General features: G+C 37.4%; 2 protein-coding genes across 5 annotated transcripts in view; one reads left to right on the top strand and one right to left on the bottom strand.

Moving 5' to 3' along the window:
* Positions 1-1,033, top strand: part of LOC137386060 (COMM domain-containing protein 10-like) — a 76,134-nt gene extending 75,101 nt beyond the window's left edge. For both annotated transcript variants that reach the window (XM_068072724.1, XM_068072725.1), the window contains one exon: positions 525-1,033. In XM_068072724.1, the coding sequence (XP_067928825.1) occupies positions 525-623 (99 nt within the window). In that variant the 3' untranslated portion in view covers positions 624-1,033. The remainder of the gene's footprint in view (positions 1-524) is intronic.
* LOC137386059 (semaphorin-1A-like) lies at positions 796-16,527 on the bottom strand. Of its 3 annotated transcripts, none has more exons than XM_068072722.1 (14): positions 16,402-16,527; positions 13,220-13,328; positions 6,467-6,563; positions 5,906-6,131; positions 5,555-5,798; positions 5,074-5,388; positions 4,892-4,973; positions 4,655-4,793; positions 4,068-4,183; positions 3,326-3,408; positions 2,713-3,013; positions 2,553-2,605; positions 1,944-2,000; positions 796-1,719 (listed from the first exon to the last, which is right to left on the bottom strand). In XM_068072722.1, exons 2-14 carry the CDS (start codon positions 13,311-13,313, stop codon positions 1,394-1,396), a joined length of 2,133 nt encoding a protein of 710 aa, XP_067928823.1. In that variant the 5' UTR covers positions 13,314-13,328; positions 16,402-16,527; the 3' UTR covers positions 796-1,393. The 3 variants fall into 3 exon arrangements, with proteins under 3 accessions (XP_067928823.1, XP_067928822.1, XP_067928824.1); XM_068072721.1 differs by having other exon boundaries at positions 1,944-2,003; XM_068072723.1 differs by lacking the exons at positions 13,220-13,328; positions 16,402-16,527 and adding an exon at positions 7,276-7,593 and having other exon boundaries at positions 1,944-2,003.
* Between the last annotated feature and the right edge of the window lie 1,160 nt (positions 16,528-17,687).

Below are 17,687 nucleotides of genomic sequence, written 5' to 3' on the forward strand. Positions count from 1 at the left end.
TTGATAATATTCAAGCCATAGCTAGAGCCTCACATTTCCCAAAAGTCGTCAGATAGTTCAATATTGCAAATAGACGATTCGCGGTATATTACAATATTATTATTATTATGTAAAAAAGTATTGTAAATTTTTGATTAAGTTTTCAAAACAATTTGATCACTTGAAAGGAACTGTTTTATGTTCGTGATAATTAGAAACATTTCATGAATGCCCGTGTGTGTGGAAGGCCATGGAATAAGCTTATTATAAAGCTAGAAGGCCTGTGTGGTTTAAGTTCCAGTATGGCTCACTTTGAAAATCATCCGATGTAAGATAAATCGCCATTACACGATTATATCATTCATACACTTTTTGAATGGTTGCGATTTTCAAATCATCTACCTTAAAAACTGGTCAAACAAGCAAATAGCCGTATCATGAAGCTCTGGACTGATCTGACAGTAGCAAACAGGATTCTGGGCATGAAACACTTTGCTCATAATCACATTTCGATGGTGTCATATTATTGCTGTTATCTTTTGTAGAAGCATGAGACTACGCAAATTGAATTTGATCATAAAGAACTCTATCAGTTTTTTGATCAGTTAGACACAATACAGAGTCAATTGGATAGCCTATCCTAAGCTACCATCACGGAGCCATCAAAGAAAAGACGCGAGGCGCATATCTTGGACACTCAGTCGCCTCCTATGACCTAGGGAAGTAGGAATACGACGAGTCGTAGCATGGATAGCAAACAATGGCTGATGCTCTATGTAAACCACTTGGTATTTTTTATGTAACAGTGTTTGGAGATTTATTTGAGCGTAACGTTATTACTCACTGCATGCATAGCTCATAAAAAAAATATAATATTAGTCTCTGTACCTAGAAAAGTGGAATTGTTCATGCCGTCATTGGATGACTGATAGAAATAAAGCTATGTACAACAGTCCTTAGCAAGCCTTAGTAAGCTGCTCGGAAAAAATCTGGTTTGTGTCGCATAACAAAGAAAAAGAGGCGAAGAATACCTTCTTGGAAAACAAATCAAAAACCCCAGTTACATAGAACTGTGAAATAGTTATTCCTATATACATATTTACAGACTGTATAATAAAAATAGTTGGCAGCTGCTGAACAGGTGTATGTATCAAGCAGATTCCAAAAACGCTGCCAATATAAAAAGGTTTTAGGGGGCTGGTTACTCAAATTCCTCAATAACAACCAATAAATAATATTGTAGGTTAACAGCCGTAACATATAGTAAATGGTGTTTCTATAAAGATCTGTATGCATGACAACGATGAATGCAAACATTGAGCAACTTGACAGGATTGGAAGTGCGAGGTAGCACCAGGAGTTGGTACAGTAACATCACCGATTATAAAAACTATCTGTTATAATAGAAAGGATCTTAGACATACGCTTGTATCTGTCTTCTGAGGGTGGATGTCGTTTCTGAATTAGGCATTTTGCCATTCAGGTTGTTTACCAACTGTATATTGCTTTTGGATGTTGAGAATTGTTCATAAGTGTCACCTTTCAACGAACCTTCTTGGAATTTGTCCGCCAAAGCGCGGTCTATATTTGGTGTATTGCTTCTGAATCTACGGCGGCTCCACATATAGCCTCCGACAAAGGACAAAAGTCCAGAGAGAATCGGCAGCAATATGACAAGAGTAATGAGAACGGTTGGTTTGTTTGATTCTTGTTGTTGCCGAGTTTCTCCAGGATTGTTCACTGAAAACCAATAAATACAATGAGTAACAACTCCAAAAATGTTCACTTGCTCATTATTAAAAGCGAAGCAGTTCACAACAAAAAGTAGTTTAATATTGCCAGTGTGTATACATTACTTCTGTCTTGTTTTTACAGCGACTACACACATATCTGTTATTTCACAGAATACCAGTACGCGGGTACTACAAAATAGCTGGCCAACACACAATAATTCAAATGCTTACCAGTAATGATTCCGGGTGTAGTTTCATCTTCCTCTGCAGCCAATGTCACTGCGCTTGCTGCTAAAATAAAATGAAACAGTTTCAATATTTGCCAAAGTTAGTAACTTGAATAGGTTATTGTTGGTAATGAGAGCTGATAAATGATTAGCTGATCATCCAAAAAACTGGCAGCACCCTGCAATCTCATTCGTTTGTCCAAGAATATGTTAGTAGCCAGTTAGAGTCCAAATTAAAATAACCGTCACATCAACTTCAAACCCAAACAAACCATAAACTAAAATCAATCAACTCCAACCAACCAGTTCGCAGCAGCACAAATGCCTGCTGTGGTGGGAGAGGGCGAGTCGTGGTTGCTAAAGAAAACAATTATAGTTGACTGGGCGTTTATTGCACTAACGCCTTGGTTAGCTTTTCCTAATAGGTTATATCAAGCGTACTAGATGGCTTCGATAAGAGTCTTTGATAACGACTTCCATGTAATGACTTTAGAAAACCTTTATAATCTTCCCACACAATATAACAGCTAAACATGAACAGTACTGCTTGAGTTTTTAAAAGCAGTTTTCTAAGTGACACTTTTGTACAGGAGAATGAGAAATAAAAACTTACTTGTAGTAGGTGCAGGGCATAGTGAACTCCTGCCTGAGCTTAAATCTTGATATCTGAAACATGAGCATAATCAATGAAATCAAAGGTTTGAAATATCAAGGAGCTTGAGAGAGAAGATAAATAGGCATGATTATGCGGTAGATAAAAACGCCTGACTTACTTGTCAGAGACGGTGTGCGTCGTTGAGACACACTTGCCTATAGAGGGACTCCAGTAGCAGTAGGGGTCACGAACGCCGAAGCACGAGTCGCAGTCTTCATACATGTGGCATTTCTCTATAGCCACGCGTTTAATCTCTTCCCACGTGTTAACAAGGAGGTGCTTTTTGTCCCCATCCACTTGCACTAGCCTCAGCTCTTTGATTTCCTTACCCGGTGCTACCTCTCTCTCTTCCACAATATGATAAGCGCTGTTTTCTCCGGGATTTGCGAAGTTGACAAATTTAAGCAGTCTGCCGTCATCTGAAAATGGCACAAAAGACTATTATTGCAAAACTAGAGGCTATTCTCATACTGCATGTAATCTATATGCTACATTGAGACGACACACTTCTACGAAGCTAGCGCGACAAACTCCTTCAGAGATTAGATTGCGGCTGAACAGCTGCATTTTATCAAACTAAGCCACCAAAATGAAACATAATACTTGTTTACATTGTGACACGCAACATAACTACGATCCTATGAAGCTAGCATGATTCCACTGCCGCTATCGAAAAAGGACTATAATAATTTTACTTAGCCTTAGCTTTTAAAAAGATTAAAGTAGCTTACCAGTGCCTACAAAGATTACATCATATTTCTTTCCATCTCCAGCTTCCACTTGCCAATCTACCTGCATCTGCGTCATTCTGTAGCTAAAACAAACAATTACACATACTTTATCACACCATAACAACAAGTCAGCTCTCCCTTTGATTAGAATAATTTATCCAACAAAATACGATGATTTACAATTTATCATGGTCGACTCCAGAAAAATTATTTCATTTAAATACTTCATCGGATGTAAATGTTTTGATGAGCTTTCGTTCAATAAAGATCTACTTACACAAAATTTTAGTAGATTTTATCAGAAATATTGGTATTTTTCTATTATTTGCAATTGTTTTTGATGTTTTAGTGATTTGATTGCCAGGATGTTTCAAGATTAAAATCGACAAAACTTGATCGTGATTAAGATGCTCAGAAGAAAATACGTGCTGAATGTCATCACTAGTTGCATTCAAGTTGCAGCGTTACGAGTCTCTATTCTTTCGGTCTCTTTGCTACTATAGACGTCTCAGAGTTATAACCGCGATCAAATTTTGTCGATTTTGAACTTTAACCATCTTGGCAGTCAGATCAACTCAAACATCAAAAACAATCACAAATGATAGAAAAAAGCTGAAACTTCCTGAAAAAATTCAACGAAGATTTTGTATCAGTTCATTTTGGTATGCTATATTGGGTTTCCTACTGTTCCAAGCATATTGTGTAAACTGCAGAACGGTAGGTTCTGGCTCGGCGTACTCACTCGACGGAGGACATGAAGAGGGCTGTATCGCCGATAGGTCGGACTGTGTCTTGCAGTAAGTAGTTGTTGGCAGCCTCTTTATTCTCTTCTGTCAGTTGCTCGCCTTCATTGTAACACTGCATGAACAAACAGACCATTATTGGCATTATTTAATACTTCAATATGGGGAATTATCGTTTGTCTGCGGACACTTTAAGGCGGACACCTTAGGCGAGGTTCAACATAACACTTAGAAGAATTAGCCGGTGCAGACAGCTATTATTAGTAGGAGGGGAGCGTCTGCTCTTGCCCAGGGCTGTAGTTTGGACACGGAGTTGAATGATATTTACTCAGGTGACATAAATCTCTGACTTGCTAGCTTCAAGCAGAGAGTCGTGATCACTCAAATAGAATAGAAAGTTGATATAATAGACGCTAGCAATTGGTGTTTAAAGAAGCTCAACAGGGATGTGAGTACTTCAATTCACACCTTCCACCAGTAGCCGATATATTTAAACTTATTCTGTTGCCATCTTATGTTACGATGTCACATAATTTGGATGGTTACGCCTCCATTTGCCAAATAAAATAGGCCACATTTAGCTTACCTTAGCAGGAGGTCGCAAAGCTGTGTATTTTCTGGGAGTTAGGTTCTCATCATACGCTACTTGATCAACAGCGGTGTCAAACATCCTGTTCACATCAGACACTTTGTAAGCGCAGATTGCCGATGTCTTTATGGAATTTCTGCAACAAAATTCAAAACATTCAAGTATAGGAAACCAAAACATAAGATGAAATACATCAAGTGTGGTTAATGGTTAGTGAATGCTAGTAAATCTTACTTGGCCGAATTAAATATGCCAAATATGATCTCTTCACCCTCGGCTCCGACAACCGAAGAAATCTGTGGTACGCTGGCATCAGCTACAATGCAGAACATATGAATAATGTAAACAGTATGTATGAAAAAATAGACAAATGTGTACTAATATCTTACTCATTAAAGCTGTAAAGTACAACATACCTAATTCATCGACGTAGTATGAGTAGTATCCAGAATAGGCTTCTACTAAGTACTTGTCAGACACCTTCTCATTTACGCCAGGTATTCCACACAGCATCCTCGCCTTGAACAGGGTCGAAAATTTAAACTTTTCAATTTCACGTGGAAAGTTAGTTCCTTCATCATTTTTACACACTCTGCCGATCCGAGAGTAAATACTTGGCTGAGAGCCGATCGAATTGAATGTTTCTAGAGCCGGTTCAGTGAATGTGAAGTAGACAAAGTCAGTCGTCTCAAAGATGTTGGCGTAATTAGGAGGCAGCTCAGCAGTGTAGTCTACAGGAGAAGACAAATTGGGTGAAGGTTATAAAAGAAAAAAAACAACAATACAAACTCTGTAACCAATATTTACCAGAACAACAAACCTACAAATGGTAACTAAACACTCAATGTTTATCTTTTGGTTTCAAAGAGACTTGCGAGTCTAGTAGCGATGACTTACCAACTTTGAAAACGTCATCAGCGCAGTCGGATCTGAGTCCTCCTACTAATACTTCTCCATCGCCATCGTAGATGTTGTCTCTAAAAAGCTGAGGACACCAGTGAGAGCCAGACTCCACATAATCGCCGAGCACATAAAGTGCTCCGGTGTCGGCCTGCAGTTTTACGACCTCATGCCAAGGCATGATGGGAACCAGAGGGTTAGGAACATTTTCAACATTTTCGGTAGCCAATGGCCATTTACCCTACAATAATCCACCAATCGGAACTTAAAACTACTGCTATGATATGCAATAAAGAAACCAAAGCTAGCGAGGTTATAACAGATGTCCTCTTGTTGATGCCAGCATACCTGTTCATTCATCTTTAACTTCCTGCAAGCTTGACTTTTGGCGCTGCTCGCACAGATCACGAAGGACGTATTCGACTCTTTTAGGGCTGATGTTACGTAGCTGTTACAGTCGCGACCAAATTTAACAATTTCTCCGTTGCAGAATGAGATGTCCTCATCTGATGGATACCATTCGTAAGTTTTAAATATCTCAAAGGTTGTCGTGCTGACATTATAGTAAAAGTTCCTGTAATATATAATTTTATTATCTTTTACATATACCTATATGCTTTACGGCTTGCAGTCCACAGAACTGGCCAGAACAACGATGAGAGCAAGTTATCTTACAAATGAAAAAGTCATCATGGTTGAATGCTATTTCTAAAAGAGTAGTAACTTGTTATCTGTAGAATGTGGCTATTTGATCAAGTGATAACGTCTGTTGTAACACTATTCAAATTAATAACATACCGCATTCTTCAATCACAGCAGATGAGTTATAAATCTTACTAAGCTTACATCTTCTCAAAAAACCCTTGATTTTGAGGGAAAGTCAGAGAGTAATTGTATGTATCCACTAACCTTCCGCCCACAAGCATAAATGACTCTTCAGCGTGTAGAATTTTGTAGTACTGGTTATCAGAAGTCATTCGTGGGTCGAATACCATCGCATCAGTTTCTACAAACACAAACTTTGGTAATAACTGCGTTGAAAGCTGTTTAACACAACACCAGGGCTCTACCCTTGTCAATAGCTGGAATTACCATATAGTCAAGTTCAGTAACCACTTGAAAATACAAGTCATCTCGATGCCAGGGCCAAAGTAGTTACGGCATGTGATTAGATGTGGTGAGATATGCGGTGAGACGGGGAGGATTAAAGAAGATAGGATCAAGGGCTCAGTATGGTACCTCGCTCTAAACTAACAAGCCTCGGTCTTATTTGCTTGGTAGGTTTACACCAGCCAGGTTGACGCGACATGACAAAAACTGAGACAAAAACAAGATTGTACCTGCTTGATTTAGACAAATCAAGCAGGTAGAACTTCACCACTAGGATATAGGGAAGTAACCATACAATGTTTCCCTTAAGATACCTATCCCGTTTAAAAAAATATGAACAAAAAATTTAGGAGTTTTTACTTTTAAATCAAAGCTGACAGAAGCTGGCACAAGATAATTGGCTACCAAACTACCAGAGGAGAGATGACTACCAAAGGAATTGGCAAGAGCAGAGTTGGCTACAAAAGAACAGGGAAGAGCTGGTTACCAGAGGAGAGTCGGCTACCGGAATAGAATCGGCAACCAGAATAGAGTCGGCTACCAGAATAGAGTCGGCTACCAGAGGAGAGTTGGCTATAACACTAAATGGATGCCAAAGATGTGCTTACCACTAACGCTGGCGATAACGGCGGTGATGGTAACACAGATAAAAACATTCTGCTTGAAGGCAAAATTATGGAAGACCATCTTCAGTATTATGCAAAAGAGTTCAAAAGAAATACGCAAGTTGGTTGATCCTATAATAGTCCTCGCATAGCGTGCAGTGTAATCCAGCTGATGAAGGCTTAATCCTAGTCTCTTGTTAGTATAGCGTTTGTAACGGAGACTATTTCAATAAATGATATAGAAATAAGAATTAATTCCTTCAGTTAGTTGAATAAAGAGGTCAGATGAGATGAACCGACGTCGCGCACAACTGCAGCACTACAATATTCTAACCCATGTCATACCTTCACTACCAGTCAAATAGTGAAACATTACACGCATCACCTGGCACAGTCCTACACTAACTCCTAAGTAAATAATTGGTTGAAAGGAGCCTTGATGGCGATTCGCGGGTGTACAGCAGTCACGTGATCGAGTGAGGCGCTCGGTCCTTTCGCCTGTACGAAGTTTGTGACCCACGCTATGAGGTGATAAGGCACACACTGCGCTGAGACAAACACCTTTATCATATTCCAGGGTTTTAAACATTTTGGCCTTGGTGAAATGCTTGAAACCTTTGCTTTTGAAATGCATTCCAAAGCAATTTGTATTAAAGTAGATGTGGAAATGAAAAAGGGAATTTTTGGAGTTGAAAACATTGAAATTTTTGATTTAATTATTTTTTGGTATCTAGAACTGCTCAATACCTTTACTTGGAATTTCATTTTCTAAAATATTTAGTGCTACATCAAGTTTAATGTAGCATGGCCATAATCAAATCTGTTGCCAACCACTAACTGAATCAGAAATAATTCGGGCCAGCCTGCAACGAATTATACCAAGATTTAGAGAAAAATAATAAGCTTACAAAAAGAAAGAAAAAAAATAATATTATTGGTAATAATACTGGCACAAAAACCCTGTAAACATTCACGCAATATAATTCACCAGTGCATTTAAATCTGCCTTTTAACTGGCTGTTTGCAGTGGCATAACACAGCTGTGAATTGCTATTAATCCGCTCCATCAAATGTCCATTAATTATTTTAAAGAAATACAAACGAAAAGCAGCACTAAGAGGGTCTACACATAATACACGCATTCAAAAGCAACCATACCAACTGCTAGTTCAAAGCATCTAAATGAGTACAGGCTTTCTTCAATTCTTATAAACTTAAATTCAGTGGTTGACCGAGTACGCCTCTGTCACTAGTAATTAGTGCTTTCACTTATGCTACAAGCACTAATTAGAAAGAAACTTTCTGGTAAACACACAAGCCTGTGCCTACAGTTGGCCAGTAAACAGGTTCTATTTACTTTTTTGTGACATTGGAGATATGCCTAACAAACACGCATGGTATTTTATGTCTATGGTTTAACTAAACCACTGTTATCTACGTGTCAAAATTAGAGGTCGAAATAGTGTATAGTTTAACCACCTGCCTACTCTGTCACTCTGCTGTATGATGGGTCAAACTTCACAACGTAGCTCTGCCTGATTAAAGCTTAATGAGTGCATAATTATAAGTAATGAGTGCAGTTTTTGACTCTGAAATTGCATTCAGAATTGGACATAATTTGGAGTTATCTACAAACAGAAGGCAACTCCTTAAAAGACATTTTTGGCGTAAAACTATTGGGAGCAAGCTTATGCAGTCCACGTTTTACAAAATTCCAAAGATAATCAATGATTTGATGTAGAATAATAATTATAATCATCTTGTAAAAGCAACTTAATTATTTTATTATTAAGTATTATTATTATTAAGTTAAATTATTTTATTTATTAAATAGTGGTAAAAGAGGACAACCTCTGAAACAATCTAGTTATGGCTTATGCATTTATTTCACTCTTGGAAGGTTTTAAATTTATATGTAAAAGCCATAGTTGCTCTCTGAGTAGAGTGTACAAGTCAAAACTTCATTGTATCAGCTCCTACTCTAGTTATCAGATCTCTGTGGGAAAACAACTCCACCTCAACATCAAACAGCCAAGTGTTGCTTCAGCTAGGCTTGTGTAAGCCTGCTACAGTTTTGACATTTTGAAAAATGTACTAGTTTTCTCTATAGTGAGTATATTATCAATTCTGTAATTCTGTTTATAACGCTATACGTACATCGTTTTGTCTCACAAGTGTGCAGAGAGGAAGAAAAAAACGCGTTAAGGTTATATACAAGATTACCATTATTCAAATCAAATATAAGAGCTTGCAACGATTTGGCTCTTTAAATGGAATTTTTTACTTAGTATGAAGGAAAAACTTAACGTAAACTTTTTACGTCATGTAAAATTTATGTTATATTATTGTTTTATTGTTTTAGTTATACATTATAGGAGCGCCTCCTGTATTACTTTACGTTTTAGCCAAACTGAGTAGTAATGCATAAATGTAACACCTTTACAATAGGTTGATATCGATTTGAAAACTAGACTAGTGTCGGGTGCCAACAGATTGGGTTGCAAATAGTGTGCCATTAATACAAGGAGAATCTCATCTCATTAGAGCACCTCTGCCTTATGACACCGTTATAGCAATTATCATCGCTGATCTGATAACATAAATAGCTGCCTGCAAGCAAATTTCAAGAATCAACAAACAAGAGCAAAAAGTTAATTAAGCGGAGTAAGTCCCTAAGAGCAAAGATTTTATGTAGTGCCAACTGCTATAAATGGCAATTGATCCATGGAACAAGCATTTTGCGAAATGAGCTTGGCAAGGTGTCAAGCTCTTTTATGTTGCTAAACAAGTAATATCCCAGGGCAAAACCTAATGCTTATAAAGAGCTATTGCTCTCCTTCAAGCCACTCTCAGACACTTCTCTTTGCCAGTCAACTTTCCAATTGAAAAGTGACGCTCTCTAGACATATTAGTTTCTGGGTGGTTGATGAATCAATTTCATTTCTATACTTATTGATTTAATCAAAATTTTAAACTAAACCATGTCTACACAGATCACAAACAACAGCTTTACACGTTGATGGCAGATTGAAGCAATGCTATGTAATTATGATGAATCTGGGTTGAGCACGCTGGTTTGATTAGAATGAAACCGTGTTAGCATTGGAACCTTAGCTTAGCCTCTGAGTGTATAGCCACTTGTCACTCATGTTTGCTATAACTTTGGAGTATTTGCGTAGCACTCGAGTGAATCCCGCCTCCAATCACCCGAGATACTATTAGCAAGATTGCTATAGTAAACGTACTTTCGTTCAAACAAACCTATTCAGGTTTGTTTGAATGAAACAAAAACAACCGGTAAACCTGGCCAGTGCCTTGCCAACTGATGTGGCTACTTCAACCAAGATGTTTTCGCAACATTTTCCGGAAATAATAGCATTAACGGTTGACCAAGGCAGGTGGAAAGCACTGCACCAAGGTTTAACTGACACTCAGCCTCAAAGATTTAACGTTTGCTTATTCTCATTCGGCAGATTTTATCAAAAACTATTGATATTTCTTTATCTATTTCGATCGTTTTTGATATTTGAGGTGATCTGATTGCCAAAGTGTTTTAAGATTAAAATCAACAAAACTTGATCGCACTAAAAATGCTCAGATCAAACAAAACTGTGATTATGAGGTCTATAGTTGTGAAGAGACAGACAGAATAATGACGTAGAATGCTGCAACTCGATCGTAAAAGCCAAATGAATTACAGCAATGATAGCAACTAGTGACTTCATTTCGCATGTATTTTTTTAAGCGTTTTAACTGCAATCAAATTCTGCCAAATTTAATCTTGAAACATCCTGGCAGTCAGATCACCTCAAACATAAAAGTAATATCAAATGGTAAAACATATCTATACTTTCTGATAAAATTTACTAAGATTTTGTACAAGTTCATCTTTAACACACACGATTAAAAAGACGGTCAATAACCTGCATTACAAAATATATATAGCCCAAATATGAATTTCGTGTAGATAGTTGTTTATATAATTTCAGTAATGTAATAAAATAGCTAGAGCCCTCACACTGACAACTATAGGGTATCATCAATCATAAAGTTGACAGATCATAATGTATTCGCAAGATGCATTTTTACAGCTAACTCGGTTTCTGTTGAGAAGCTGTTTGGAAATGAAGCAGTCAACAGGAGTGATGAATGGCAGTAGTGCCAACTCTCTGGAGATGCCATACAAAACAAAATTACTTTTAAAGCAATAAATCATATTATCAATTGGTTTTTAGTGGTTGAGCCCAGGGCCTGCCTTGCTTGCCTCTGCTTACACCTTCAAGTGACATAAGAGCAATGGCCTACTCGCCTACGCTTAAGGAAGATGGTACTACACTACCAACCGCATAAACATCTACAGCTGGCGAGATTTGAAGCTAAATTAATGCACCTGCATCAGGCTATTTCATCAACCACCAGCAGTTGTCTTTATGACTAGCTCAAGAGGGTTTAATTTGATGGGCAATGATGTCATCAAGATCATTTTAAGATTTAATAATGAAAGAAATGTACCACCTGCCAGCTTTAGCCAAAATTATATTGAGCAAAACACCATGTTACTATAATTCCCCTTGAGAAAATGTATTAAAATTTGAGGAGACAACTCCAAACATATTCACAAATTATTGCAATCATTACAGCCATTTCACTTTGACAATTGGAAACCTACATACACTGCAATTCAGTCTGCATGTCAGCACCAGAAAGAACGCCTCCTACTCGCAAAGTCAGAGTTTTATGTATTTTAAAGAAGAAACAAGTGTGTTCATAACTTCCACAGTTTTCTTGCAAGATAATAGGGTCAAACCAAGTCAGCAAGTTCATCTTTACCAAGTTTTTAAAATTTCTTTTTGATTATAATTTAAATCATTTTGAGATTTAGTAAACAGATAAAAAGTCATGTTTCCTAAATTAAATCTCATCTCCGAGACCCTGTTCTAACATCTTTAAAAAATTGAGACCGTATTTACATAAAAAGACAGAATAAATGTTTTCATGGAAAAAAAGAATAAATATAGTTTGTTATTTAATTTCAGACTAATAGCCACAAGACTAACAATGATACAAAAACATGTTAACAATCTGGTACGAAAGATAAACTTGGCAAACTGCTCAGCAATTGTTTGATTTGCTTCTAAACAAAAGCAAATGCCATGCGTTCCAGAGAAAGAAGAGTCCAAACAAGGATTTGTCAAACATTGTTAATTACTCATATTGTTGTTGAGGTAAAACATGACAGTTAGTGCTAAGTTCTCTTCTTTGTCTGTAGCCGGTAGCAGACCATCAAAGGTGTGGCAGAGGTTAATCCTTGGAACTATAAATTAATCTCTGTGAATAGACCTCCCACAGCCTCCGGCTGCCGTAAACAGTCATTAGTTCAAAAAACCATTCGCAAACCTTGTAAAGTTGGTGGCCTAGTTAACTTGAGATTTGTCTAGATATAGACACTCTGAGGTAGCCACTGAAACAAGGGCTGGCTATGCAAGGGGCAGATTACTCTGATAAGAAGGTACTCTCATCATCTCCTTAGTTACTAACAAATCCTTTTGCCTACGAATTCGTCAGAAAATGTCCAAAGCTATTTGCATCAATTGAAGGTTGTCATCCCAATTAGCTTCATGAATTATTCATCACTGTGTAAGCTCACAAGGTCAGAGGTCATACTACATATATATGGATAGTTGTTGGTTAAATTACTGAATAATATTAATCATTGTGACGTAGTGGTAGCTAATTTAGTAGTAACCACCATGACATTACTTGAATTTTTGAAGTTCTAAAAGCCATCTGTACATAAAACAAAATCGTAATAAAACGTTAATTTGGCGAAATTCCAACCCTCACCATCATGGTGTCGAATAATTTGATAGTTTCGCAGTTTGTCAAGGCTAAGATGTGCTTCTTCAGAAAATCTGACGCATGATGTAAAATCTCAACTCATACGCACCTGTCATAACTGGTATATCAGCTGTAACCATTCCACATAACACCACAGCGGTCCAAATTCCAGTTACAGTATCCATTCTTGTGTCCTCTATCATTCACCTCAGTGGATTCTAAAGCATAAATACATTTATAAGAGAAATCATAGCTATCCAAGGCTGGTTACAGCTTTGTTAAGACAGCTGCCACTCGAGTCTAGCTATTTGGAGAGGGGTGTCAGCTGTAAATAGGATCTGAGATGAAGCAGGCTATTGTGAAGGTATTGCGCACTTGAGTGAGTCCATCCATGGATACGTGATCAGATGAACAAACTAACTTCAAACAAAACCATCCTCTAAATAGCTCCTAATTTGTAGGATTAGCAAAGACCAACTAATATGGCCTTGGCACAAGCTAGAAAAAAGCCCACAAAACCAGACCAAGCCACTTGATGGCTTGTCAGAAGAAATCGATGGAGCCTAGCCACTTTCACTATTCCAGTGCTGATGCGAGTCTGTCGAAGAAATTAAATTCAATCAAAATTGTTGCTTTCAGACTTTGTGACCAGCGTTGGTAATTACTGAAGAATTTTAATGGACTAACAGCTGGTCTAGTTTGTTTTGGGGCAACAAGAAATTCTTCTCTTTTATGTTTCAACAGTTGCAAACTGTCTGACAATTGCCTACGAGGGTACAGTTCCTAGGCCCGCAGCAACCAATGTAATGCTGTGGTTTTCAGAAAGTTTTGTGGTTTTTCAAGTGCCATACTTGTTTTTTTCAAAAAGTCTCACGCAGCATGTGAAAATATTGAGAGCAAAAAAGAAATATCTTCTCTTCCCAACGACGTAGAATTTAGACAAGACAATGTCAGCCATTCGAGTATAGTAGGTGCAAAGCAACAATACCAAATAGTTGTAATGTTCATCTCATCCGCTAGTAGTTAGTTCCATAACAGAGTAGCCAATCAAAGGCAGCTTTAGAAAGACATAACTAAAGCATGAATAGACCTAAGTTCTCGAAGTCATCAGGCTGTTAACAACCCATTACTTGCCCTGTTTACTGATTCGGCTGTGTTTTGATATGATGAAGAGCCAGAAATTGTTTAATTGTCTTGATGAAAGGTCATAACCCCATCTTTAGTATTTAGATTATAAAGTTATAGTGTCCAGCTTCGGTTAGCGTCGCTGATGACTGACTTTACATTACATTGACAGAGATCTTATAAAACAATGCCTTGGCCTCATTATAAACATCTAAAGGCCTGATGTTTCCAGTACCATTTGACTGAAATGGCCATTAGTTTCAGTGACCTTTTACCTCACAAGGTCATCAACTGAAGCTTGTCTATTTTACTATCAAGTGTCCTAGCCTACTCTCAGCGCTGTAGTCCCCAGTCTATCTAACCCAAGCAGCTTTGTTCTATTCGTAAACATCAGCAACTAATCACACTGTTAGTACAAGTTTAACATAAAAAACCCTTGCATTAATTTAGGGACCGTCCAAACTGTTCGCTTAAACACGAAACAGATGGATTCGCTTTAAAACAATTGGATCGTATTAAACAACCCTGGATGAAGCTGGTTCGCGCACTCACAGTGATGCTACCACAAGAAAGCGTTTCGCGACGAGTGGTTACAAAGGAATTGAAAACAAACATTGTTCTCATAAATAGCTCTTTTAAGGAAAAATGATTAAACGCCTGATCGTCTTTGAAGAACACTGCAGGTATCAAATCTACAAGAGCACCACAAGGAGAAATGTAAGCATCAGCACTTGAGGTATACAATAGATGAGTTCTTTGAATGATCTGTGATCAGATATATCAAGGAGAGCGAAGTGATTTGTTTGTGATGATTTTGAGGTGTCGCTGAATTGTGAACAAAAATTAAGATCTTCAGTCAAGCATTCACCGAGCTTCTCCCATTCCTCTTGTGATAAATCACGGATAATTTTATGAAAAGATAAGTTGAAAGCATTTACCAAGCCCTGGCTAGTATCCTACACGAAGACGACTTGGCAAACAAAGCGTGATAAACGATTGCACCTGAACAGACAGAGCATTATTCTCAAATTTTGCAATGATATGTTTCTAAACACCTAACAATCTATTCAACTTTTAATTGAACAATTAGAATGTATTTTTTGTGATTCATGCTCGATTATAAATTTGGTGACTCAATTAAATCAACAACCTCTTTCATTTCAGTACGATGACATTTCAGTGCGATAAAACTTGGGAACTGAAGCATCCTGGATAAGGATACCAGAGGCTCTTCAATTGCAAAAGTTTTATACCAGAAAAAAGGTGAATGAATGTTGTCAGGATCTAGGAATGACAGTCGAAGTGTCGGCATAGGTTGGCTGATGGACAATATCGTAATCATATTACAGACTGATAGGTAGTATGAGTAAGACAGGAGAAAGATTTTTATCCGCAGGATGATGTAAACATGAACAGTGTGAACGTGTTACACTGAATCATGGCTATGGCCAGTACTAGACATTGTTACTAGAAACAAGAATGTGAATGTTCGTAACAAGAGTTATGTTGTTGGAAACTAGGACACCGGCAGTGCCGTGCGCCGTGAGAGGTCGCCATGTGAAATCACTATATCCATAATTATTTCATTGCCAGCAAATTGAATGAGTGGTGTGGTGGTAGAACGCGTGCCTTTGAATCTAAAGCCCTAGATTTGATTCCTGTTTGAGGTAATTTTTTCCTAACGTTTTAGCATGGCTTTGGAAGGAAGGACGAACATGGTTTTTATTGTAGTAAAGATTATGAGATCTAAAAACTGTGGGCAAGTTTATTTTATATTTTATTTATATACAATAGTGGTTGGCTTTAACATAACATATTTATATATCCAAAATCTAAAAACACTTCTTTACAATTTATGTAACTTAACTTTTTTAAATTGTAGTAAAAATTCATGCGTCATATTTTAATTAAGGTCAACAAAAATATAACTATACTTTTACTGGACTGCCATGCTGTATTTCAAGAGATAAAACACTTATTCTGATATTTTCCAACTTGATCCAATATTCCCTCACATAAACAATTATTTTTTTAAACAGCATCCATGAAACCAAACTGTCTGGGAAAAGACCTGATCACATCACCTGAGAGTTTACTAAAGATTGTAGGCAGTGGAAAAAACTTAAGCAGCAAGCAGATGGTATAAAGTAGATTTAGTATTACTACCTTGAATACAGTTGAAAGCTTTCGTACATCCAAGTAGTTTATCTATGACACACAGCTGCCTCTAACGCCTCTTGTATCTCGAGTTATTCTGAAAAGAAGAGGAACAGCAGTAACCCTTTGTACACTCTACAGCTGTACTACATCTTCAATGGAATAAATGACATGCGCTATATTTCATTGTTGGCTGACCTATTGGCTGAACAACTTGTTACTCATCTACGATTGGTTAAATCCGCTAGAATCAAAACATGCTGTGATTGCTCGATCCTTTTTAATGGCGACCCTGTGATAATCTCTGGCTATAGTCTTGCCTTACTAACTGTGCAAACATTGATTGTGTATTCACTCAAGTCATCTGTTGGAAATAACAAAACAGTGAAGGTCACACTGATGATTACAAACGAACAAATTCGCTAAAGATCACAAAACTACCACACACATTGAACAACAAAAGTCTGCTTTGTTTATATACTATGCTGATAGCTGTCATCGTTTAAATCATAGACTTATCTAGTTGATATGTATACCGCATTTTATATATACAGACCACTTCGGAGTTGCATATCTATGCAAAGTCAATTGCTAGCTGAACCATTATAATCAAAAGTCTACTATGTGAACAATGAACACGTACTGTGGCTAAATGTTAGGTAATTACTTTTTTTAAGTCATGAGACGTCATCAATGCTGACTATCCGGTTTGTCATATTCGTAAACACTCGTCTTTTTGTAAAACAAGTTTGTAGAATTAATTTATTTAATAATTTTAAGAAGTCTAAAATGAATTGAGTCTAAAATCTGGAAGTCCTTTTAAAATGAGTCACTAGCCACTTCAACTCAAATGCGTAGACATTGGTGCAGTCAAACCTTCTTGAGCATCAGCTTATTCGTAGCCCTCAGGCACTAAGCATACTGAGTTAGTAAATGTGGAGTGATTATTTTTTGAAGGTGTGAGAGTCATCACTATTGAATGTTCAGTTTGTACAACTTATTTGAAATTCAAACTACCTTATGAGTTTGTAGAATTGATCTGTTTAATAATTTCATAAAGTAATTGAGTCTGAAATTTGCAGGTCTATTCAAAGTAAGCCATTAGCCACCGCTACTCACTGTTCAACAAATGGAAGGAACCAGAGTGATGTGTATAGAGTTTGTTCCCAGGTGGAAGCTGCTATATTGGCGCAAGCACTGATCCACGGTCATACCTATGGAAAGCCATTGAATGGACCAGCTGCGTTAAAAGCCTGTTCATTATCTAATTGAAGAAAAATAATCAAGCAAGAAGA

This window comes from Watersipora subatra, chromosome 1 (genome assembly GCF_963576615.1).
Source record: "Watersipora subatra chromosome 1, tzWatSuba1.1, whole genome shotgun sequence".
NCBI lineage: Eukaryota > Metazoa > Bryozoa > Gymnolaemata > Cheilostomatida > Watersiporidae > Watersipora > Watersipora subatra.

Bases quoted from the DNA above. Each gene is read 5' to 3' on its own strand.
- LOC137386059 (XM_068072721.1), bottom strand. From the start codon at position 13,313: ATGATAGAGGACACAAGAATGGATACTGTAACTGGAATTTGGACCGCT. The intron at 5,799-5,905 runs GTATGCTGGCAT...GGATTATTGTAG, and splicing joins AGTTAAAGATGAATGAACAG to GGTAAATGGCCATTGGCTAC. The intron at 2,004-2,552 runs GTAAGTTTTTAT...ATTTTATTTTAG, and splicing joins ATGCCCTGCACCTACTACAA to CAGCAAGCGCAGTGACATTG.